The 20993-nt window shown below is 42.5% G+C and overlaps 1 protein-coding gene across 1 annotated transcript in view; it reads right to left on the bottom strand.

Annotated features, from left to right (window-relative positions):
• r (carbamoyl-phosphate synthetase 2, aspartate transcarbamylase, and dihydroorotase rudimentary) overlaps positions 1-20993 on the bottom strand; it is a 1183622-nt gene that overhangs the window by 770215 nt on the left and 392414 nt on the right. Inside the window, exon 3 of the mRNA XM_070094236.1 lies at positions 17017-17158. Within this exon, the coding sequence (XP_069950337.1) occupies positions 17017-17158 (142 nt within the window). The remainder of the gene's footprint in view (positions 1-17016; positions 17159-20993) is intronic.

Below are 20993 nucleotides of genomic sequence, written 5' to 3'. Positions count from 1 at the left end.
GCGTGTCTGTGAAGTGTGACCAAAGTGTTAAGTAGGAGTAGCAAGATATCCCTGTTATCTAGTGTGTTTATGAGACAGAAAAAGAAACCAGCAATCCTACCATCATGCAAAACAGTTACAGGTTTCTGTTTCACAGTCATCTGGCAGGACGGTAGTACTTCCCCGGGTGGTTGCTGTCTACCAACCTACTACCTAGGAGGGGTGTTAATGTTGCAGTTTAAAAACTGTAGTGTAAAGCACTCTTCTGGCAAGACAGTGATGGAGTGAATGATGGTGAAAGTTTTTCTTTTTCGGGCCACCCTGCCTTGGTGGGAATCGGCCAGTGTGATAATAAATAAAAATAAATATAACTACATACGTCTTCTCTCACCCAAGCCCAGTCATGCTAGCCAATACTGTAAATACCGAATTACAGAAAATATCTACCTGGATGAGGACTAACAAACTTACACTAAACATTGACAAAACCCACTTCATTCAGTTTGGTAACAGAGCTACAGATGTCCCTCTTAACATAATGATAAATGGATCACCTATCACAAAGCTAACAGAGGGAAAATTCTTAGGAATCCACCTTGATAATAGACTCAAATTTCATACATATATACAACAAATTTCTAAGAAAATTTCCAAGACTGTAGGCATACTATCGAAGATACGGTACTATGTTCCACAGTCAGCCCTCCTGGCCCTATATCACTCTCTTATTTACCCCTATCTCACCTATGGAATTTGTGCATGGGGCTCAACAACAATTAACCATCTCAGACCACTTATTACCCAACAAAAGGCTGCAGTCAGAATGGTAACAAATTCCCACTACAGGCAGCACACTCCACCAATATTCAACACTAAACCTACTCACCATACAAAACATCCATACTTATTACCACACCTATTACATACATAGAACACTTAACTCTGATATTAACCCTCCCCTCAAACATCTTGCCAACCTCAACAGAACACATGACCATAACACAAGGCACATCACTCTTTGATGTTCCTCGTGTCCATCTCACGCTATGCAAAAACTCAATGCACATAAAAGGCCCTAAAATCTGGAATTCATTACCTGTAAATATAAAAGAAACACTACCTGTTTATAAATTCAAGTCTCTTCTCAAAGATCACTTTCTCACCCAAAACCAAATAAATACTGAATAACTGAACCTTATAAATTGTATATCTTAAATGTTTCTCACAATTATATCACATAAATGTTAAACCTAAGACCCAATCTAACTTTGTTATTTTTTAAATACACTAACAGAATACTCATTCTACTGAATGTACAGCAATGCATGCAACCATATGACCTGTCCTTGTAATATTCATTTGTGCTTTATTGTTATCTGTTTACAATAATGTTTTATCACTGATTACATCATTGCTTAGTTAATCTTAAGTTAATTTTAAGCCTGCCCATAATGCTATGCATACAAGCGGCTTTGGCATGCTGCTCTTACCTGTATTTTTTTGTACCTCTGTATGTATGTTCAAATTAAATAAATAAATAAATAAATAAATTGGCATGCGTAACAAAAAAAGGCACAATACCATGACTGGAACGATACACAAATAACCTGCATATAGAAGAGAGGAGCTTATGCCGACGTTTTGGTCCGACTTGGACCATTTACAAAGTCCTACAAATGAAAAGGAGAGCAGGAAGGGTATATATAGGGCAGTGGCAGCAATAGCAGTGGTAGTGAAGGTACAAGGAAGTAGTAGTGGGGAAGGTAGTAAGGAGGAGGAGGAGCCAGTCAAATACTAAGAAAGAGGAGCACTGCATGGGAGCTAGGTGCCCACAGAGGGTAAGAGCAATAACACCGAGGGGGGGGGAAATAAATAAATAACAAAGAGCAGGTAAGAGCAGCATGCCAAAGCCACTTATATGTATAGCATTATGGGCTGGCTTAAAATTAACTTAAGATTAACTAAGCAATGATGAAATCAGTGATAAAACATTATTGTAAACAGATAACAATAAAGCACAAGTGAGTATTACAAAGACAGGTCATATGGTTGCATGCATTGCTGTACATTCAGTCGAATGGAGTATTCTGTTAGGTAGTGTATTTAAAAAATAATAAAGTTAGATTGGGTTTTAGATTTAACATTTATGTGATATAATTGTGAGAAACATTTAAGATATACAATTTATAAGGTTCAGTTATTCAGTATTTATTTGGTTTTGGGTGAGTAAGTGATCTTTGAGAAGAGACTAATTTATAAACAGGTAGTGTTTCTTTTATATTTACAGGTAATGAATTCCAGATTTTAGGGCCTTTTATGTGCATTGAGTTTTTGCATAGTGTGAGATGGACACGAGGAACATCAAAGAGTGATCTGTGCCTTGTGTTATGGTCATGTGTTCTGTTGAGGTTGGCAAGGAGATGTCTTTCTTCTGCCTTGTGTATTTGTTCCTTTATTTATTAATTTCCCCCCCCCCCCTAGGTGTTCTTGCTCTTACCCTCTGTGGGCACCTAGCTCCCTTGCAGTAGGTATTGAGAATTTCACACACATCCTTATCACTGTCAGTGATCTGACCTGAGTTACTCTTAAGTGGGCCAATCTTGTCCCTAATCTTACTTCTGTATACCTGAAAGAACCCTTTTGGGTTAGTCTTTGAATCCCTTGTGATGTTAGCCTCAATCCCTTTTTGCTTTTCTTATACCTTTTTTTTATTTCTCTCTTTAACCCTTTGAGGGTTTCTGCCATACTAGTACGGCTTACGACCCAGGGTTTTTGGACGTACTAGTACGCCTAAATTCTAGTGCCCTCAAATCTAGTGAGAGAAAGCTGGTAGGCCTACATATGAAAGAATGGGTCTATGTGGTCAGTGTGCACAGTATAAAAAAAAATCCTGCAGCACACAGTGCGTAATGAGAAAAAAAAAAATTTGACCGTGTTTTTGGAATAAAACAGCGACTTTGCACTGTATTTTCGTGTGGTATTTATTGTTGTATTCTAGTTCTCTTGTTCTCATTTTATAGACTGGAAGGCATATTACAGAAATTGAGATGATTTTGACTGATTTTACAATGGAAAGTACCTTGAAATTGAGCGCAAAGTAACAGAAATGTTCGGTTTTTACCAAAGTCAAAAAGTAAACAAATCATGCCAAGCGTCCAATACAAGCCAACTGGTGAGTCTAATATTCTTTCACAAGTGTGCTGATATTATTTATACCATTTCTACACTAATGCAGTAGTCTGCATAACAGTAAATCTTCTATTTTTTATAAGAATAAAAATTCTAAGTGGAAAGCCAAAGAAATATAAGAGGGGCCTGGGGATGTGACTAACGAACAGAGAACTTATTTTAGTGCCACTAATGTCTTTGTTTATTCTGGACCCTATTCGGAAATTAGAATCTTTTGAAATTTGTGTGAAATTGGCAAAATTGCTAAATTCTGGACACTTTATTGGATAGTTGACATTGGTAAATGGGTGGTTTCTTGTACTCATTCGATAGAAAAAATGGAGTTCTAGTGAAATAGTTATGATTTTTGTCGACTAGTACATTGGAACTGGCTGAAAATAGGGCTCAAAGTGGGCAAAATCGCCGATGCGTAAACATCGTCGAGACCGCTAACTTTGCGAGAGCATAATTCCGTAAGTTTTCCATCAAATTTCATACTTTTGGTGTCATTATGCCCAGGAAAAGATTCTCTATCTTTTCATAAGATTTTTTTTTTTTTTTTTTTTGTAAATTTGGCCGACCCTGAGAACAAGTCTCGGAGAGGGCCTGTCGACCCTCAAAGGGTTAATTGAATTTACTGATTTCTTAGCTGCCCATCCCCTCTTTTGATACGCCTAAATATGCCTCTCTTTTGACCAATGAGATGTTTTAATCTATTGTTCATCCATTTGGGATCATTCTTGTTAGATCTAATTTCCCTACGCGGAACAAAAGTTATCTGGGCAGCTAGAACTATGCTCTGAAAAATGCCATATTGGCAACCAAGATCACTTACCTGACCTACAGTCAGGTCATCCCAATTTAGCCCACCCAGGTAATTTTTCATTCCAATGAAATCGGCCAAGCGAAAGTCTGGGACAGATTTGATTGCAGTTATCTGGGTAATTCCATGATATATTGAAACTAAATGATTTGTGATCACTTTCCCCAAGCTCATCATTAACCTCAAGCTTATTAACTAGTGACTCTTTGTTGGCAAGAACCAAGTCAAGCAGATTGTTTCCTCTAGTTGGTTCTATCACAAACTGTTCTAAAAAGCAATCCTGAACTGTATCAAGAAAGTCACTAGACTCGAGATTTCCTGTCATATTGTTCCAATCAATTTGTCTAAAGTTAAAATCTCCCTTTAACACATTTTCATATCTAGATGCCTCATGAATTTCGTCCCATAGCAGCTTACTGCACTCCCTATCAAGGTTTGAGGGCCTATAAATCACACCAAAATCAATTTGTCACAACCCTCAAGAAACTGTAGCCAAACAGAATCTGTGTTCGATGTTTCTAATCTTATATCATGTCTAAGACAACAATTTAAATTATCTCTGACATACATCACCACTCCTCCACTCTTCCTGTTGACCCTATCAGTGTGGAATAGTTTATAACCCTGTATGCTGCATTCAGAAGGCATTTCTCTATCTTTCAGGTTGAACCAGGTCTCTGTTATAGCAATAATATGTATATCACCTGCACTTGCAAGTAATCTTAGCTCATCTATCTTATTTCTTAAACTCCTACTATTGTATAGTAAACCTTAAGGGAGCTAGTCACTCGTTGCCCTCTACTATCTCTATGCTTGTTGATCAATTGATTTGCCTTCACTAGCAACTTTGTTTTGAATATTGTCTTTTAAACATATCCCTGAGGTATCCTGGTAAAATCTGCTGTTTTCAACCCTAATGCTGCAGCCTGTTTGTTTCCCACAAACACCCATACCTCTATAATCTATCAGTTTAAGGTCCTAGACAAGTCATCAATTACCCTCTTAATAGAACTGGCTAATACAACCATTCCATCCCCAGAGAGATGAACCCCATCCCCTGCATACATATCATGTTTGCCATAGAATTTGTCCCAGTTATCAATGAATGGGATTGCAAGTTCCTTGCAGTACCCGTCTAGCCAGCAATTTATACCAATTGCCCTAGACATCCATTCATTGCCTACTCCCATTCTAGGCAAGATGCTACATATGACTGGGATCCCTCCCTTAGACCTGACTACTTCTATGGCTGACCTGTACCTATCCAGCAGCTCCTGTCTCCTGCCCTTCCCAATGCCATTACCCCAGCACAAAGACAGATAATGGGCTTGTTCCCATTAACTGACATATTATTATCCAACTTGCTGACAATGTCACCAACACCAGCTCCTGGGAGGCACACCCTCTGTCTGACCTTTCTATCCCTGTTACAAAAAGCACGGTCCATATATCTTTCCTGAGAATCTCCTACAATTATAATATTCTTACCTTGATTAGCAGGGGAATCAGTGGTACCTTCAACCTTACTAACCAATGAACTACACTCGTCCTGGAGAACAGAATCGATTTCCTACCTTCACATCTTCTATATTAATCTTCCTTATCTTCCTTCTTCCTGAATTGTGAACCACTTGCCACTTAAATTATTATTATAATCAAAAAGAAGCGCTAAGCCACAAGGGCTATACAGCGCTGCAGGGTAGGGAAGGAAGCAAGGGAATTGGATGGCAGAAGGGAGGGGGGATGATCAGCAGGTTACAGAAAACAGCGGGGCAGGGGATAGTACGGGGGAAGAGGGTAGCAAGAGATTGAAGTAGAAAGGGCTGAAGGTATCAGAATTTGTGAAGTAAGTCAGTTGTTGTCAAAAAGTCAATGAGAGAGTCCGGATGAAAGGTGGGTCCATCAGCGAGAAGGGAAGGTAAAGAGAGAGCAGCGGAGCGAAGACGACGACAGAGGTAAATTCTGCGTGCTCGTTGATAAAGTGGGCAGTCCAACAGAATGTGGCTGACTGATAATGGAGCTTGGCAATTCTCACAGAGAGGAGCAAGACGCCTCTCCATGAGATATCCATGAGTAAGACGAGTATGGCCAATGCGAAGACGGGAGAGAGTAGTCTCCCAACCTCGACACTGGTGATAAGAAGACGGCCAGTAACCTATACTCAGTTTAATAGATTGAAGTTTGTTGCCGAGCATAGTAGACCAACGTTGTTGCCAACGGGTGTGAAGGTGGGAAGATATTGCAGTAAAATAGTCCGTAAATAGAATACCTCTATAAGAAACTGGTAGGTCATGTACTGCTGACCGCACAGCAGTGTCTGCCTGTTCATTGCCCTGTACGTCAACATGACCAGGGACCCAACAAAAAACAATATCTTTATGCTTGGTAAAGATGCGGCGTAGCCAAAGTTGGATACGGAGGACTAAGGGGTGAGGTGTATCAAATTTTTGTATAGCCTGTAAAGCACTAAGGGAGTCTGAGACAACCACAAATGATGACACAGGCATAGATGCAATACGGGTAAGTGCTGTAAGGATGGCATATAATTCAGCAGTAAAAATACTAGCCGAAGATAGTAAATGCCCTTGTACGACGCTGTCCGGAAACACTGCTGCGAATCCTACGCCGTCAGAAGACTTAGAGCCATCTGTGTACACAGCAATGGCATGAGAATGAGAGTGAAAGTGGTCAAGAAAAAGAGAGCGGGAAGCGACCGTAGACAGTTGGGCTTTCGAGCAAGGGAGGGAGAAAGAACAGACTCGAACAGCTGGAACTTCCCAGGGGGGTAGGGAAAAGTGAGATGCTACATGTACATAGAAAGGTGGTAGTTGAAGAGAAGACAAGAGCGAATGAAGGCGAAGAGAGAAGGGACGGAGTAAACAGGGGCAGCGAACAAATAAAGAATGTCTACTAATATCAGTGACCATTCTATAAATGGAAGGATTGCGGAGATCATGAGAGCATACATAGTAGCGCAGGCAATGGGCATCACGGCGATCGGATAAGGATGGAACGTTCGCTTCTGCATAGAGGCTCTCGACAGAGGAAGAGCGAAAAGCACCAAGGCATAAAAGTAATCCTTTGGTGATGAATGGGGTTAAGGCTAGAGAGAGTAGCAGGAGATGCCGCTGAATAGATCTGGTCACCATAATCAAGTTTCGATAAAATAAGGGTGGAATGTAGGTGAAGGAGGGTTCGACGATCAGCTCCCCATGAAAGATGAGCAAGGGTTTTAAGAAGGTTCAGCCGGCTGTGACAAGTTGGCTTCAGAGAGGTAATGTGAGGTTTCCAGGATAACCTACGATCAAAGAGGAGGCCTAGAAACTTGACTATCACGTTCAGGGATACGGGAGCCATAGAGGTACAAAGGATGATCGGAGATGACAGAGCGTCTAGTGAAAGTGATTTGGTTGGTTTTAGTGCTGGAAAATTTAAACCCACGTGTGGTGGCCCAATTGGAAACACGGTCGACTGCATGTTGGAGAGAAACTGTAATGAGGTGACAGTCAGCGCCTGCACAGGCAATAGCGAAGTCATCAACATAGAGTGATGACCAAATATTTGATGGAAGACTAGAGGCCAAATCATTAATAGCAAGGAGAAAAAGTGTTGTGCTCAGAACACATCCCTGGGGGACACCTTCAGCTTGGATAAAGTCCGGGGAGAGCACATTATTAACCCGAACACGGAAATGCCTGTCAGTTAAAAAGTTCTTAAGGAAGGATGGTAGATTGCCTCGAAGGCCTAAGGAGTGGGCTTGGGCTAAAATATTATACCTCCAAGTTGTGTCATATGCCTTCTCAAGGTCAAAAAATATGGCAATAACTGAGTGGTTATTCGCAAAGGCATTACGAACATATGTATCCAAGCGTAGTAAGGGGTCTATGGTAGAACGTCCCTTACGAAAGCCATATTGACGAGTGGAGAGACTGTTGTGTGTCTCTAAATACCACACTAAACGTCTATTTACTAGGCGTTCCATTACTTTGCAAACTGCACTGGTAAGAGCAATGGGACGATAGTGGGAGGTTTCATGTCCCGTAGTGCCTGGTTTGCGGAAAGGGAGAACAATGGTGGATTTCCACAGCTGTGGAAGAACTCCTTGTGACCAAATAAGATTGTAAAGGCGTAATAGGACTGCAAGGGCTGACTGATGTAAATGTTGTAGCATACGAATATGAATGTCGTCGGGCCCAGCTGCTGATGATCGACAAGCTGAGAGTGTTGCCTCCAGTTCTTGAAGTGTAAAAGGCACATTATACTGTTCTTCTCTGAGAGAAGAAAAGTCCAAGGGTGCTAACTCTCTGGCAGACTTTGAGGAAAGAAATGAGGGGCATAGATGGAGTCCCTGAGAAATACGGACCAGATGATTGCCAATTTCATTGGCAACATCTAGTGGGTTTGCTATATCAACACCGGCAACCCGCAGAACAGGAGCCGGGTCAGGAGAATATTTACCACTCAGTTTTCGTACTTTTTTCCAGACTGCACTCATAGAGGAAGCAGAGGTGATGGTGGAAACAATCTCGCCAGCAAGTGCGTTTAGCATCACGGATGACACAGCGAGCGATCGCACGCTTCTGTTTAAAATCAAGGAGTCGCTCTGTGGTTCTATTGTACCGGTACCTGCCCCATGCAGCGTGTTTCAAACGTACTGCACGAGCACAAGCAGGAGACCACCAAGGCACGCATTTCTGAGAATGCCTGCCCGAAGTTTGGGGTATAGAATGAGAAGCTGCGGTGAAAACGGAGGACGAGAAGAGGTGTAAAAGCTCATCGATGGAGGATGAAGAAGGAACCTCTTTAAAAACAGTTAGGTGTGAGTAAAGGTTCCAATTTGCCCGATTAAATTGCCAGCGTGGGGTGCGAAGAGGTGGCGAATATGAAGGGGAAGTAAGAATGATTGGGAAATGATCACTGTCATGCAAGTCCGGGAGAACAGACCAAGTGAAGTCTAATGCGGCGGAGGAAGAGCAGACTGAGAGATCGATGCAAGAGTGAGTATGAGTCCGAGGATCAAAATGGGTGTGAGTACCTGTATTTAAAACATGGAGGGGGTGGGTGGCAAGAAAAGCCTCTAACTGAATTCCACGGGAATCACAGTGAGACCCCCCCCCCAGAGGAAATGGTGGGCATTAAAATCACCAAGTAACAGAATCGGTGGCGGTAATGACGAAACAAGGAAGGCAAAATCCGGAATAGATAATGCCCGAGAAGGAGAGAGATATAAAGAACAGAGCATATACCACCTATGTAAGTGGATACGGGCTGCTGTGTAATGCAGCGAAGTATGAACAAATAGCTGATGGTACGGAACATCAGTGCGGAGAAGAAGGGCACTTTCATTAAAGGTCCCATCAGGAAAAGGATCTGAAGAATACAATAAATTATAGCCTGAGATGTGAGAAATAACAGCAGAGTGTAATTTTGGTTCCTGTAAGCAAACACCAACAGGGGCAAACTGGGAGAGTAACATCTGAAGCTCACCCCGATTACCCCTGAGGCCGCGTATATTCCACTGTAAATAGGCCATGATTGGCAATGATAAAGATACTTGAAATCCGCAGGTAAGGGTTCCTACGGACTAGAGGGGTTAGAAAAGTCCACATGCGGAGGCAGTGGAAAACGTTCAAGCAGCAAAGGAACGGTGCGCTGTGAAGAAAGGAGTTGCGCAGATGGAGCAGAGGAGAGAGAAAGAGCGGAAGGTGGATCAGTGTCCATTGATGGTTTGGTCTCTGCAATATATTCAGAGATTGCTTCAAGTGTTTCGGAATTCAGAGATGTCGTATGGGAGACAATATTGGGAATGGTAGGGGGAGGATGAGTAAAGATTGGAACTGTATTGGACTGTACCGAGGTAGGGGGGGGGGGCGAAAGGGTGGAGGGAACTGGAGAAGCATGGCAGGGGACAGAAGAGGCAGGAACCTGAGAGGTGGCAGAAGAGGAAGAAACTTGGGGGGGAACAGGGGAGGAAGGTACAGTACGAGGAGGAGGGTGAACCTCTACACTTGTAACTGAGCCAGTGAGAGGGGAAGAACCAGGGACAGAGACAGGGAGGGTAAAATGAGGAGGTGGAAGATGGGTAGGAGGTGTTAACAGACCTTTTTGACTTTTGAGAAGTAGAGGGACGATTGGGAGGAGGTGTCGTACGAGGTCTCGTCGATACTGAGGCTTGTGAGAGAGAACTCGAAGAAGCGAGATTAGACCGAGGCGTTGAAGTAGGGACGTCTGAGCCGAGGACAGCAAAAGGATTAGATACAGGAGTGATTATGGGAGAGGTAACCACAGAGGTGGGTGTAGAAGATGGGATACCAGAAGTGGGGGGACGTTTCGAAACACGGGAATAAGAAACACGTGGGAGTCTCCCTTGGAGGCGGAGATGAGAAACTGCCATGGCATAAGGGAGACCTTCTGTCTCTTTGAGGTAATGGATTTCCCGCTCGTTTAAATAGACCTGACAATGGCGAGAGTACGAAGGGTGGGCCTCATGACAGTTAAGGCAAGAGGGAGATCGATTGCAAGACGTATTAGAATGGTCATCGGCACCACAGACTGGGCATTCGGCGATAGATCTGCAATATTTTGCTGGATGGCCAAATCGCCAGCAATTTCTACACTGTTGTGGTGTAGGGATCACCTTTCAAACTTGTAACCGATGTCCTGCTATATAAACCGAGGATGGGAGTTCTCGGCTGTCAAAAGTTAAACGAGCCACATTGCTAGGGTATCGTCTCCGCCCACGGGCAGGAAGAACGTAAGTGTCTACCTTGAGGATTGGGAGATCCTGGAGTTCCAGCTGTTCTAGAATGTCAGTGCCACATGTCTGGAAATTTTGTTGAACTATGGTATGGGGCAGAATGATGGTACCACTACAAGAATTGAGGGAATGATGTTTTTCAAGAGTGACAGGAACAGTATCGATATGGGAAAGACGAGAGAGCTCATGAGTCTGGGTAGCATTCTGTACGGTAATGATGCACGTACCGCTCTTAAGAGCATGAAAAGAAATATCTTTACCAACATGGCATAGGAGTGCCTTGCCAATACTATGGTCAGAAAGATAGGCAGTAGAGGAAGTTGGTCGTAAAGTGAAGAATTTAGTCCATTGTTCAGTCTGAAACCGAGCGTGGAAAGGTAGTAAAGGACGTGTCGATCGTTTCTGAGAAGAATGAGAAGGTGGAGAAGTATCATCAGCAGGTAATTGTCGTTGGCGTTTAGGCGTGGGACCAGAGTTGGTCCGACGTGGAACGGGTCGGCGATTTGAAAATTGCCGCACCATAGAGGGAGAGGCCGGAAGCATAGTCAGAGGAGAGCGAAGGTCCTATAAATCAAAGGAGTCAGTCGAGGCCTCAGCACCTGAAGCGGGTGAGGAAACAGCACCGGCAATAGGTACAGAGGCATGAGGAATGTCTGAAGAGTGGTCCAAAGACGAGGCGAGGTCAGAACGGGGTGCGGTATCAAGAAGGGGCCCGGGGGTACCAGGTTCATGGACTAGGGCTGCCATGGTTAGGTTACTTCTTTCTTTTTGTTTTTAAGAAAAAAAAAGAAAGAAAAGAAAATAAAAATAAAAAAAAAGAATAAAAAAAGGGGGGACCGGGGAGGGATAGTTCCTAGGAGGAATGAAAGGGCCAGAAATCTCCCTGCGCGCCCAAGAGGACCTCAGCACCGCAAGTAGCGCAGATGCAGCATGAAACCCGTGCCATACCCTACCCATCATGCTAGTAAACTAACAATCCGGGATAGCAACCTCACATCTGCCGAGCTACCTCGGTGGACAAAAGAGAGGGCGGCCGGATATCCGCCACAAAGCATACCTCCTTCGGCCACCACCCCCGGAATCCGAAAGGTGGCTTCCAGAGATACACTCGTCGCCTGAAAGACACCCAAAGCTACTCCGGGATACCGGAGAGGGATCGGGACATCCCCAGGCCATCCAGATCCCACGGCAAGCTACGCCACCGCTAAGAACCTCAACGGAATGGGATGGACCCCGGTATCCTTTCCCCTACCTAGGAACTAGCGCGCCTGTGGGAGAAATCCCAAAGGACAAAAAGAGGAAGGGCAAAAGGGAGGGGTGGGGAGGAGGAGGAGGAAAGGAAAAAGGGGAGGATGGGGAGGATGGGATAGGGGAGGGGAGATTGGGGGGTAATTAGGTTCGGTCTGAGGAAGAAGACCGATAGGTCTAATTCCTCAGACCAAGAGCCTCTTCACCACGCCAAGGAGCCCCCCTTGAAGAGGTTGCCACTTAAAGCAGCTGCCACTCTCACTGCTGGTGACCATTTCCTCCTTACCAGCTAAATCCATCTCACACTCACTCACAAACCCCTCTAAGTAAAGCTTCAGCCTCCTATTTTCCTCCTTTAATAGTAGAACCTCCTTCTTCAACACCTGAACCTGGGATTCTAAAGCACTACGACAAGCCATGGTGCTTTGTAACACTCCATGCTAACTCCCAGAGAGCTTAGGAAAGGTATGACCACATGTGACCACTTTGTGAATTAATTTTTCGAATATTTTAGATAGTAGGGCAAGTCTGATATAGGCCTATAGGTGTTTAATTTAGTTTGATCACCTCCTTTGAGGATCAGGGTGGCCCTTGCCATCTTGAGTATGGATGGGAAAGTGGAAGATTCAATGGATTTGTTAAAAAGTTGCAATAATTGGAGAAAACACATGAGGTTTTTTATCCCGTTGACTGTCGTAACCAGAAATCCGTGTCTCCTGGTGTCACAAAATTTTTTGGTAAAAAAATAATTTTATCTTATGAAATGGTAGAGAACCTTTTCCCAATGGTAATGACACCAAAAGTATGAAATTTGATCAGAAACTTATGGAATTACGCTCCTACGAAGTTAGCGATCTCAGCGATATATACGTATTGGCGATTTTGCCAAATTTGAGCCCAATTTTCGGCCAATTCCTACGTTCCAGTCAGCCAAACTCATAGCTATTTCTTTAGAACTCCATTTTTTTCCATCAATTGAATACAAGAAACCATCTATTTACCAATTTCAACTACCCAATAAAGTGGTCAAATTGGCAATTTGGCCAGTTTCATGCCAATTTCAAAACAGGGTCCAGAATAAACAATGCAGACATTCTTGGCACTAAATAAAATATCCTCTGTTCATTAGTCACGTCTTCAGGCCCCTCTTATATTACTCTTGCTTTCTATTCTGATTTTTTATTAAGTAAGTTTATTCAGGTATACACAAATACAGTTACATAGAATTATCATACATAGCAGCATATGTGTAGAGAACCTAGGATAACCCAAAAAAGTCAGACAGATTGACTTATTTCCATTGGGGTCCTTTTACCTTATTATTATAATATAAAGAAGGCTCGAGGCAGTGGAGATGTCATGTCTGAGGGCAATGTGTGGTGTGAATATAATGCAGAGAATTCGTAGTTTGGAAGTTAGGAGGTGCGGGATTACCAAAACTGTTGTCCAGAGGGCTGAGGAAGGGTTGTTGAGGTGGTTCGGACATGTAGAGAGAATGGAGCGAAACAGAATGACTTCAAGAGTGTATCAGTCTGTAGTGGAAGGAAGGCGGGGTAGGGGTCGGCCTAGGAAAGGTTGGAGGGAGGGGGTAAAGGAGGTTTTGTGTGCGAGGGGCTTGGACTTCCAGCAGGCATGCGTGAGCGTGTTTCATAGGAGTGAATGGAGACAAATGGTTTTTAATACTTGATGTGCTGTTGGAGTGTGAGCAAAGTAACATTTATGAAGGGGTTCAGGGAAACCGGCAGGCCGGACTTAAGTCCTGGAGATGGGAAGTACAGTGCCTGCACTCTGAAGGAGGGGTGTTAATGTTGCAGTTTAAAAACTGTAGTGTAAAGCACCCTTCTAGCAAGACAGTGATGGAGTGAATGATGGTGAAAGTTTTTCTTTTTTGGGCCACCCTGCCTTGGTGGGAATCGGCCAGTGTGATAAAAAAAAAAAATAATAATAATAAAGGATATAATATTTTCTTATTATTCTATAATGAAAATAACATCTTATTATCATACTAAAAAGACTATCTACTACATGAGGGTCATTAAGACTATCTACAATACGAGGGTCATTAATTGGAATAAGGTCAAATTTACACGTATGTTAGCTAAAAAATAGAAAATCATTCCCCTCCCTTTCTGTAGCTACATTCATCAGACACCTTTTGGCACTCTTCTTGAACTGGTTCATGCTATGACTGGCTTTGACATGTGAGGGCAGTCTGTTCAATTCCTTTATTGCTGTACAATAAAAGGTGTTTGAAGCCTGGCCAATGACTGTGGGTACTACAAAGTTGTGCTCTCTCCCCCTAGTACTATGATTGCTTTGGTTCCCAACCTTGACAAAATTGACAGCAAGATATTCTGGACATTGTTTGTGAGCAACTTTATAAACATGATTTAGCTTCAGTTGTTTTACTCTGTCTTCAACATTCAGCATATCCAACTGCTGTAATTCATCCTGGCCTACATGTTCTCTTGGTCCCAGCCACAGGATGAATCTTACGATTTTGTTCTGGGTGATTTGCAGTCTATCTTTCAGTTTTTTTTGTCAAGGCAGAGTACCATGAAGAGCAAGCGTAATCCATATGGCATTGTATAAGGGCTAGACATAGGGTCATGCGAGCCTCAGTAGGTAGACACTGTACTTGTCTAAAAAATAAAAAAAAAAAAAAAAAAAAAAAGGCACAATACCGTGACTGGAACAATACACAAATAACCCGCACACAGAAGAGAGGAGCTTACGACGACGTTTCGGTCCGACTTGGACCATTTACAAAGTGTGACTTTGTAAATGGCCCAAGTCAGACCGAAAAGTCATCATAAGCTCCTCTCTTCTATGTGTGGGTTATTTGTGTACTGTACTTGTCTATACAGGAACTTCAGTCTGGCATTCGCTTTCTTTACTACACTGTTCCCTATCAATTCTCCTGACATGCATGTCAGGAGTGATGGGCTCCCCCTTACACTGGACATTAAAATTATTTACCCTTCTCAGTTTATGTTTCGTGCCAAAGAGAATGGCTTCAGTTTTCCCGAGGTGTAATGATAGTTTGTTGTCTACTAACCATTTGCTGCAAGACTCCAGTTCCAGTGTTAAAAAATTAGCTACTGTATATCCTGTGGGTCTTTACCTGACACTAACAGGGCACTGTCATCTGTATACAGTAGGAGTTTGCACTTGACACTGATAGGCATGTCATTGACATAACATAAGAATAATAAGGGACCAAGAATACTACCTTGGGGAACTCCATATGTTATCGGCAAGGGTTCTGATTCCGTTTAGTTGATTTTGACACTCTCCTGTTGCTAAGGTAGGACTTAAACCAGTCTACAGAACCTATACCGATAGCTTGAAGTTTCTTACATAATATATTGTGGTTGACAGTATTGAAGGCCTTTTGCAGGTCCAAGGTTACCATACCTATGAGGTTCCCCTTTGACATTTCAGTTCTCAGGTAATCCATCAGATTAATTAGGGAGGTGTCGGTTGAGTAAGATCTTCTGAAGCCCGACTGATAGCTATGGAGAATGTTGTTGTCATTAAGGTACTTAACTACTTGAGAGTACACCGCCCTCTCTAGAATTTTGGATATTATACAGAGTATACTAACAGGCCTATAGTTGCTGACATCAGACCTACTATTTTTCTTGAAGATAGGAGTAACTCTGGCCTCCTTGAACCCCTCCCGGTACGGTATTAGTGGCGATTGATAGATTTATTATGCGAGCAATAGGGATTGACAGTTCAGAAGCACCATCTTTTAGGAACTTAGACGGGATGTTATCAGGGCCTGTGCTCTTAGTTGGGTTTAACCTGCTTAGTTCTTTTTGAATAGTCATGAGATACACTTACTAGTTGACAACTGTTTGGGATTACCCCTTTATTGGTATAGTATGTTTGAAACTTATCAGAGTCTGTGTTAAAGGTATTTGATGCAGCTGGTAGTTTACTTACTAGTGTTGATGCAACAGATGTGTAGTAGGAATTAAAGCAATTTGCCACCTTAGATGTTTCATGGCATACCTCATTATCGATTATGAGTACTACGTTAGCCCTATCTACTGGCTTATGGCTATACCCCAACTGTTTTAGTTTTTGCCAGACCTTTCTGGGGTAATGCTTATACTCTCCAATTTTTGAGCAATAGTGCTTTGCCTTTGCTCCTTTTTTAAGTCTCTGTACTCTGTTCCTCACCCTTTGGAATTCATTTAGTGCTGCAATATCCTGTCTGTTTGCTTTAAATCTTTTTAGCAGCTGGTCTCTGAATTTCATATTATCTAATATACCCGTAGTCATCCAGGGTTCAGTTCTTCGTTTAATCCCATGTTGCCCTGGGTTGTGTAACTGATGGGTTTCTAGATGGGTGGTGATCTTGCTTCTTAGGATATTATGTTAGTTTTGGTCCAAAATAAAACAAAACTATCCTTGGCATAGAGGAATCTTTATATAATATGTCCCTTCAAAGGGGAATGCTATAATGTGAATTACTGTTCATCCAAGGATTTGATCAAACCCAGTTATACGACATACTCCAAGCACTTTATGGTCCATTCGAGTTGAAAGATTCTGTATCTAATTATTCAGATCTGCAAAGTTCTTTCTTAAAGAAAGTAGATGATGGAAATGACCAACACAAATTGAAGTACAATAAAAGTATTAATGGTTAAAGGACCCCAATGGAAATAAGTCACTGTCTGACTTTTTTGGGTTATCCCAGGTTCTCTACACATATGCTACTATGTATGATAATCTATAACTGTATTTGTGTATACCTGAATAAACTTACTTACTTGGTACAATTACCGACAATATGTTAGGTAAAAGGACACAAGTGCAACTAATGTGACATTTTACTGTGGCAACGTTTTGCTCTCCAGGACCTTTATTAAGCCATTACAACTTGGTAATGGCTTGATAAAGATCCTGGAGAGCGAAATGTTGCCACTATAAAATGTCACATTAGTTGCACTTGTGTCCTTTTACCTTACAATAAAAGTGATTATACATGAAGAGGGAAAAAAAAAGGTTTAAAATATTTACTTACTTGGGAAGGCCATATTGGTCCAGCTGGGTGGTGTCTGGGACACCATAATTACCCACCAGTGGATAAGTCAGCACCAGCACCTGACCACAATATGATGGATCAGTCAGGGCCTCAGGGTAGCCCACCATGCCAGTCTGAAACACTGTACCAAGATTTATGAGATGCTCCTCTGTTATGAATGGTGACTTATAAGTCACTGCTGTGAATCACATCCTAGGCTAAGTCTCTCATCCTGAATTCTTTAAATACAGAACTTTTGAGTATGTATTTATATAATACACCTTTTACTGTAACTAGTTTATTGTTACCATTCAAATGATAAAGTCACCGGATGGTGATGGTGAAAAATAATGTAACAATTGTGGAAGGTATAGCATAGTGGAGTAATGGTGACATGTAATACCAGGCGTGTTTTGATCATTGTATGAGCTGAGAGAGATCTCAGAATTCCAAAACTATTTCCTTGTACTGTAGGGATAAAAATTTGTTGCGATTCTTAGCCCAGTGTTAGCCACCCAAGAAAGTTAGTGAATCGAGGATTGTCTGTCTTATTTCCACTGTGGTCTTTCAACCTTGTCGCCCAGGATGCCACCCACACCAGTCAGAGAACCAGGCTCGTGACCTAGTAGGTAACACACTCGCTTCACACGCTGCTAAGTGTCTGTGGTTTAATCCCTGGCAAAGGTAGAAATATTGGGTTTGTTCCCTTACACCTGTTGTCCCGCTCACCTAGCAAGTAAGTAGGTACCTGGGCTCTGTATCAATCACATTATGAAATGTAAATACACATTGTAAACCTTTACAAAGAAACCAATTTTTGTTATGAGCGCTACTCAACCGGTGTGGGTCGCATCCTGGGGGACACAATTGAATTTTAGTTAGTTTAATATGTTTATTATGCACCTCATACTGAGGACCACACTGCAAATAAGAGTGTCCCCTCAATGACACACTGACTTTCTTGGGTTATCCTGGGTGGCTAACCCTCCGGAGTTAAAATTCCAAACAAAATCTTAACACCAGAGTACCTACTTACTGTTAGGTGAACAGGGACAACAGATTAAGATAAGATTTCGTTCGGATTTTTAACCCCGGAGGGTTAGCCACCCAGGATAACCCAAGAAAGTCAGTGCGTCATCGAGGACTGTCTAATTTATTTCCATTGGGGTCCTCAACCTTGTCCCCCAGGATGCGACCCACACCAGTCGACTAACACCCAGGTACCTATTTGCTGCTAGGTGAACAGGACAACAGGTGTATGGAAACGTGTCGAAATGTTTCCACCCGCCGGGAATCGAACCCGGGCCCACCGTGTGTGAAGTGGGAGCTTTAGCCACCAGGCCACCGGGCCACACTGGGCCAGAGGTACAAGAAAACATGACTGAAATGCACTGCATATGACTGGTGTTCCTGCACGTTCACCTAGATGTCCCCCACCTCTGTACAAATATTGTCATTCTGAAATAAAGATTATAATTGTTTCTATCCTGCCAAGGATTGAACTACAGACACCAGGTGTGTGAGGCAGGAGCGTTGTCTACTGAGCCACGGGCTGTCACTTCCTCGAAACCCTCAAGACGCATGGCAGCTGTAGCTATGATCTACAGCTCCTTGCCCTTCCAAGAAGTCCAATAGCTGGGGATCAACACCTTCAGTGGGACCTGGAGCTTCAGTTCAACACGCCAAAGAAATCTATCACCCGTAGCTTAACACTCAAAGCCCAAGAACTGGAGCATTGGCTACAAAAGTTATTTCATTGATGTATGCCTGCAGCACCTAGGTCTTCCTCAGTTGTGGTCTCTGTCCCCCGGGTGTCTGTACTCCTTGTACGGTCTTCTTACCACTTCACCAATCTTTATAACTATACATTTACGAGAGTTGAATTCAAGTATCAACTTAAGTAACGAAATCTTGCAGTTTGTCCAGATACATTTGTAGTCTTTATTTATTATTGGTATTTATCCTTAGTTTTACATCGTCACCAGATACATATGACTCACTCTCGTCTATATTTCAGTCCCATGTATCATACACGTCCTTAATTATGGTAATGAATCCAATAGTTGTGTTGATAACTATATTGAACATTATGATGATGACAGTGGTGTCTATGATGTTAGTAATAGTGATAAGTGTAATGTAAGTGGTGGTGAAGAGTAAGTGGTAGTGCTGAGTGATGAGTGTAAGTGGTAGTGCTGAGTGTGATGAGTGTAAGTGGTAGTGCTGAGTGTGATGAGTGTAAGTGGTAGTGATGAGTGTAAGTGGTAGTGCTGAGTGTGATGAGTGTAAGTGGTGGTGCTGAGTGTGATGAGTAAGTGGTGGTGCTGAGTGTGATGAGTGTAAGTGGTAGTGACTCAAGAAATCGTAATGACACGATTGCAAACAATCGTGTCATTACGATTTCTTGAGTCATGTTGACGGCAGTGAAGGGACTTGAGCTAGAATTCGTCACGGCCACGCTAGCTGGAGATTCGTCTGTAAAAACTTGCATTTGTGGTCACAGTGGTGCCTGTGCTAACCTTCCTATGGTGTAGAAATATACCTAGTTGGATGAATCTTATTGTGGCTAGCTGGTCTAGTGGCTAACGCGACGGTCTGGAGTTTTGAGGCTATGACCGCGGGTTCAATCCCGGCCGGGGGTATGATTAAAGTGGTAGTGCTGAGTGTGATGAGTAAGTGGTGGTGCTGAGTGTAAGTGGTGGTGCTGAGTGTGATGAGTAAGTGGTGGTGCTGAGTGTGATGAGCGTAAGTGGTGGTGCTGAGTGTGATGAGTAAGTGGTGGTGCTGAGTGTGATGAGTGTAAGTGGTGGTGCTGAGTGTAAGTGGTAGTGCTGAGTGTGATGAGTAAGTGGTGCTGAATGTGATGAGTAAGTGGTGGTGCTGAGTGTAAGTGGTGGTGCTGAGTGTGATGAGTAATATAAGTTGTAGTGGTGTTGAGTGTGATGAGGTTAACCACATTGACATTAATGTTGAATACAATACTGATAATGTAATGAACACAATGTTGGTAGTGGTGTTGGTGATGACAGTTATAGTGATGAGTGTAATGTTAGTGGAGGAGGGAATATGAGGGGATTAGATTTTAGAATTTACCACCGAAGTGGCTAGTTTATTGTGCAGGTCATATCCATCCTGTGGACGGTAGCGCAAGAACATATGGATACACAAAAGGCCTAGGAACTAGGCCCCAAAGGGTTAACACGAATACATATGGATTTATATCTACATATCTATAGCTGAGTGGTGGTGCCACCTATCAAATATTGACACATGAACAGCGTCGTGCTCTGTGTATACAAAGACTCCCACGAGGCCTTACAACTGGAAGTGCACTTAAACTCATGGACAAGGGTAACACTGCTGACATTGATAACCTTTGCTATTTATATGAACAATTTTTTCATTATGCTGAGAGACTCGACAAGATAACAGGACTTCTATAATGGATCAAAACTCGTATAAACTTTCTATATTAAGCTGGAATATTGCATCACTTAGAAAAAGACTTCCTGACCTTCATCATAAAGTAACCACTGAACCCATTGATGATGTGTGTCTACAAGAGTGCAGAATCCCTGAAAAATTCCAACCCCCTAAATTACCATCATTTGTTGCATATAACCTCGAATCTGCCAATTCTTGTGTTCTATATATTAAAAAATCACTTCCCCATCAACTTCTTGCACATAAGAAAACAGAGGGGCTACAATATCACGGTGTTAGGATTTATATAGGGAACTCTGCTCTCAACATATTTAACCTGTATGCTCCTGCTGATAAGTTTAATTACTTGGAGCTCCCAACTTGTGCTCATTCTGAACCTACTCTCATTATTGGCGATTATAATGCAAGACACAAAAGCATTGGAAACTCAGTTTGGTAATCGTAATGGTAATCAACTGTTGTCACTCTTAAACAGTCATGATAATGTGCAAATTGTAGGTGACCTTGAACCCACACACATCTATGGAGGCGTC

This window comes from Cherax quadricarinatus, chromosome 45 (genome assembly GCF_038502225.1).
Source record: "Cherax quadricarinatus isolate ZL_2023a chromosome 45, ASM3850222v1, whole genome shotgun sequence".
NCBI lineage: Eukaryota > Metazoa > Arthropoda > Malacostraca > Decapoda > Parastacidae > Cherax > Cherax quadricarinatus.
Note: the sequence above shows the minus strand (reverse complement) of the source record. Positions and strands in the feature narration are given on the sequence as shown.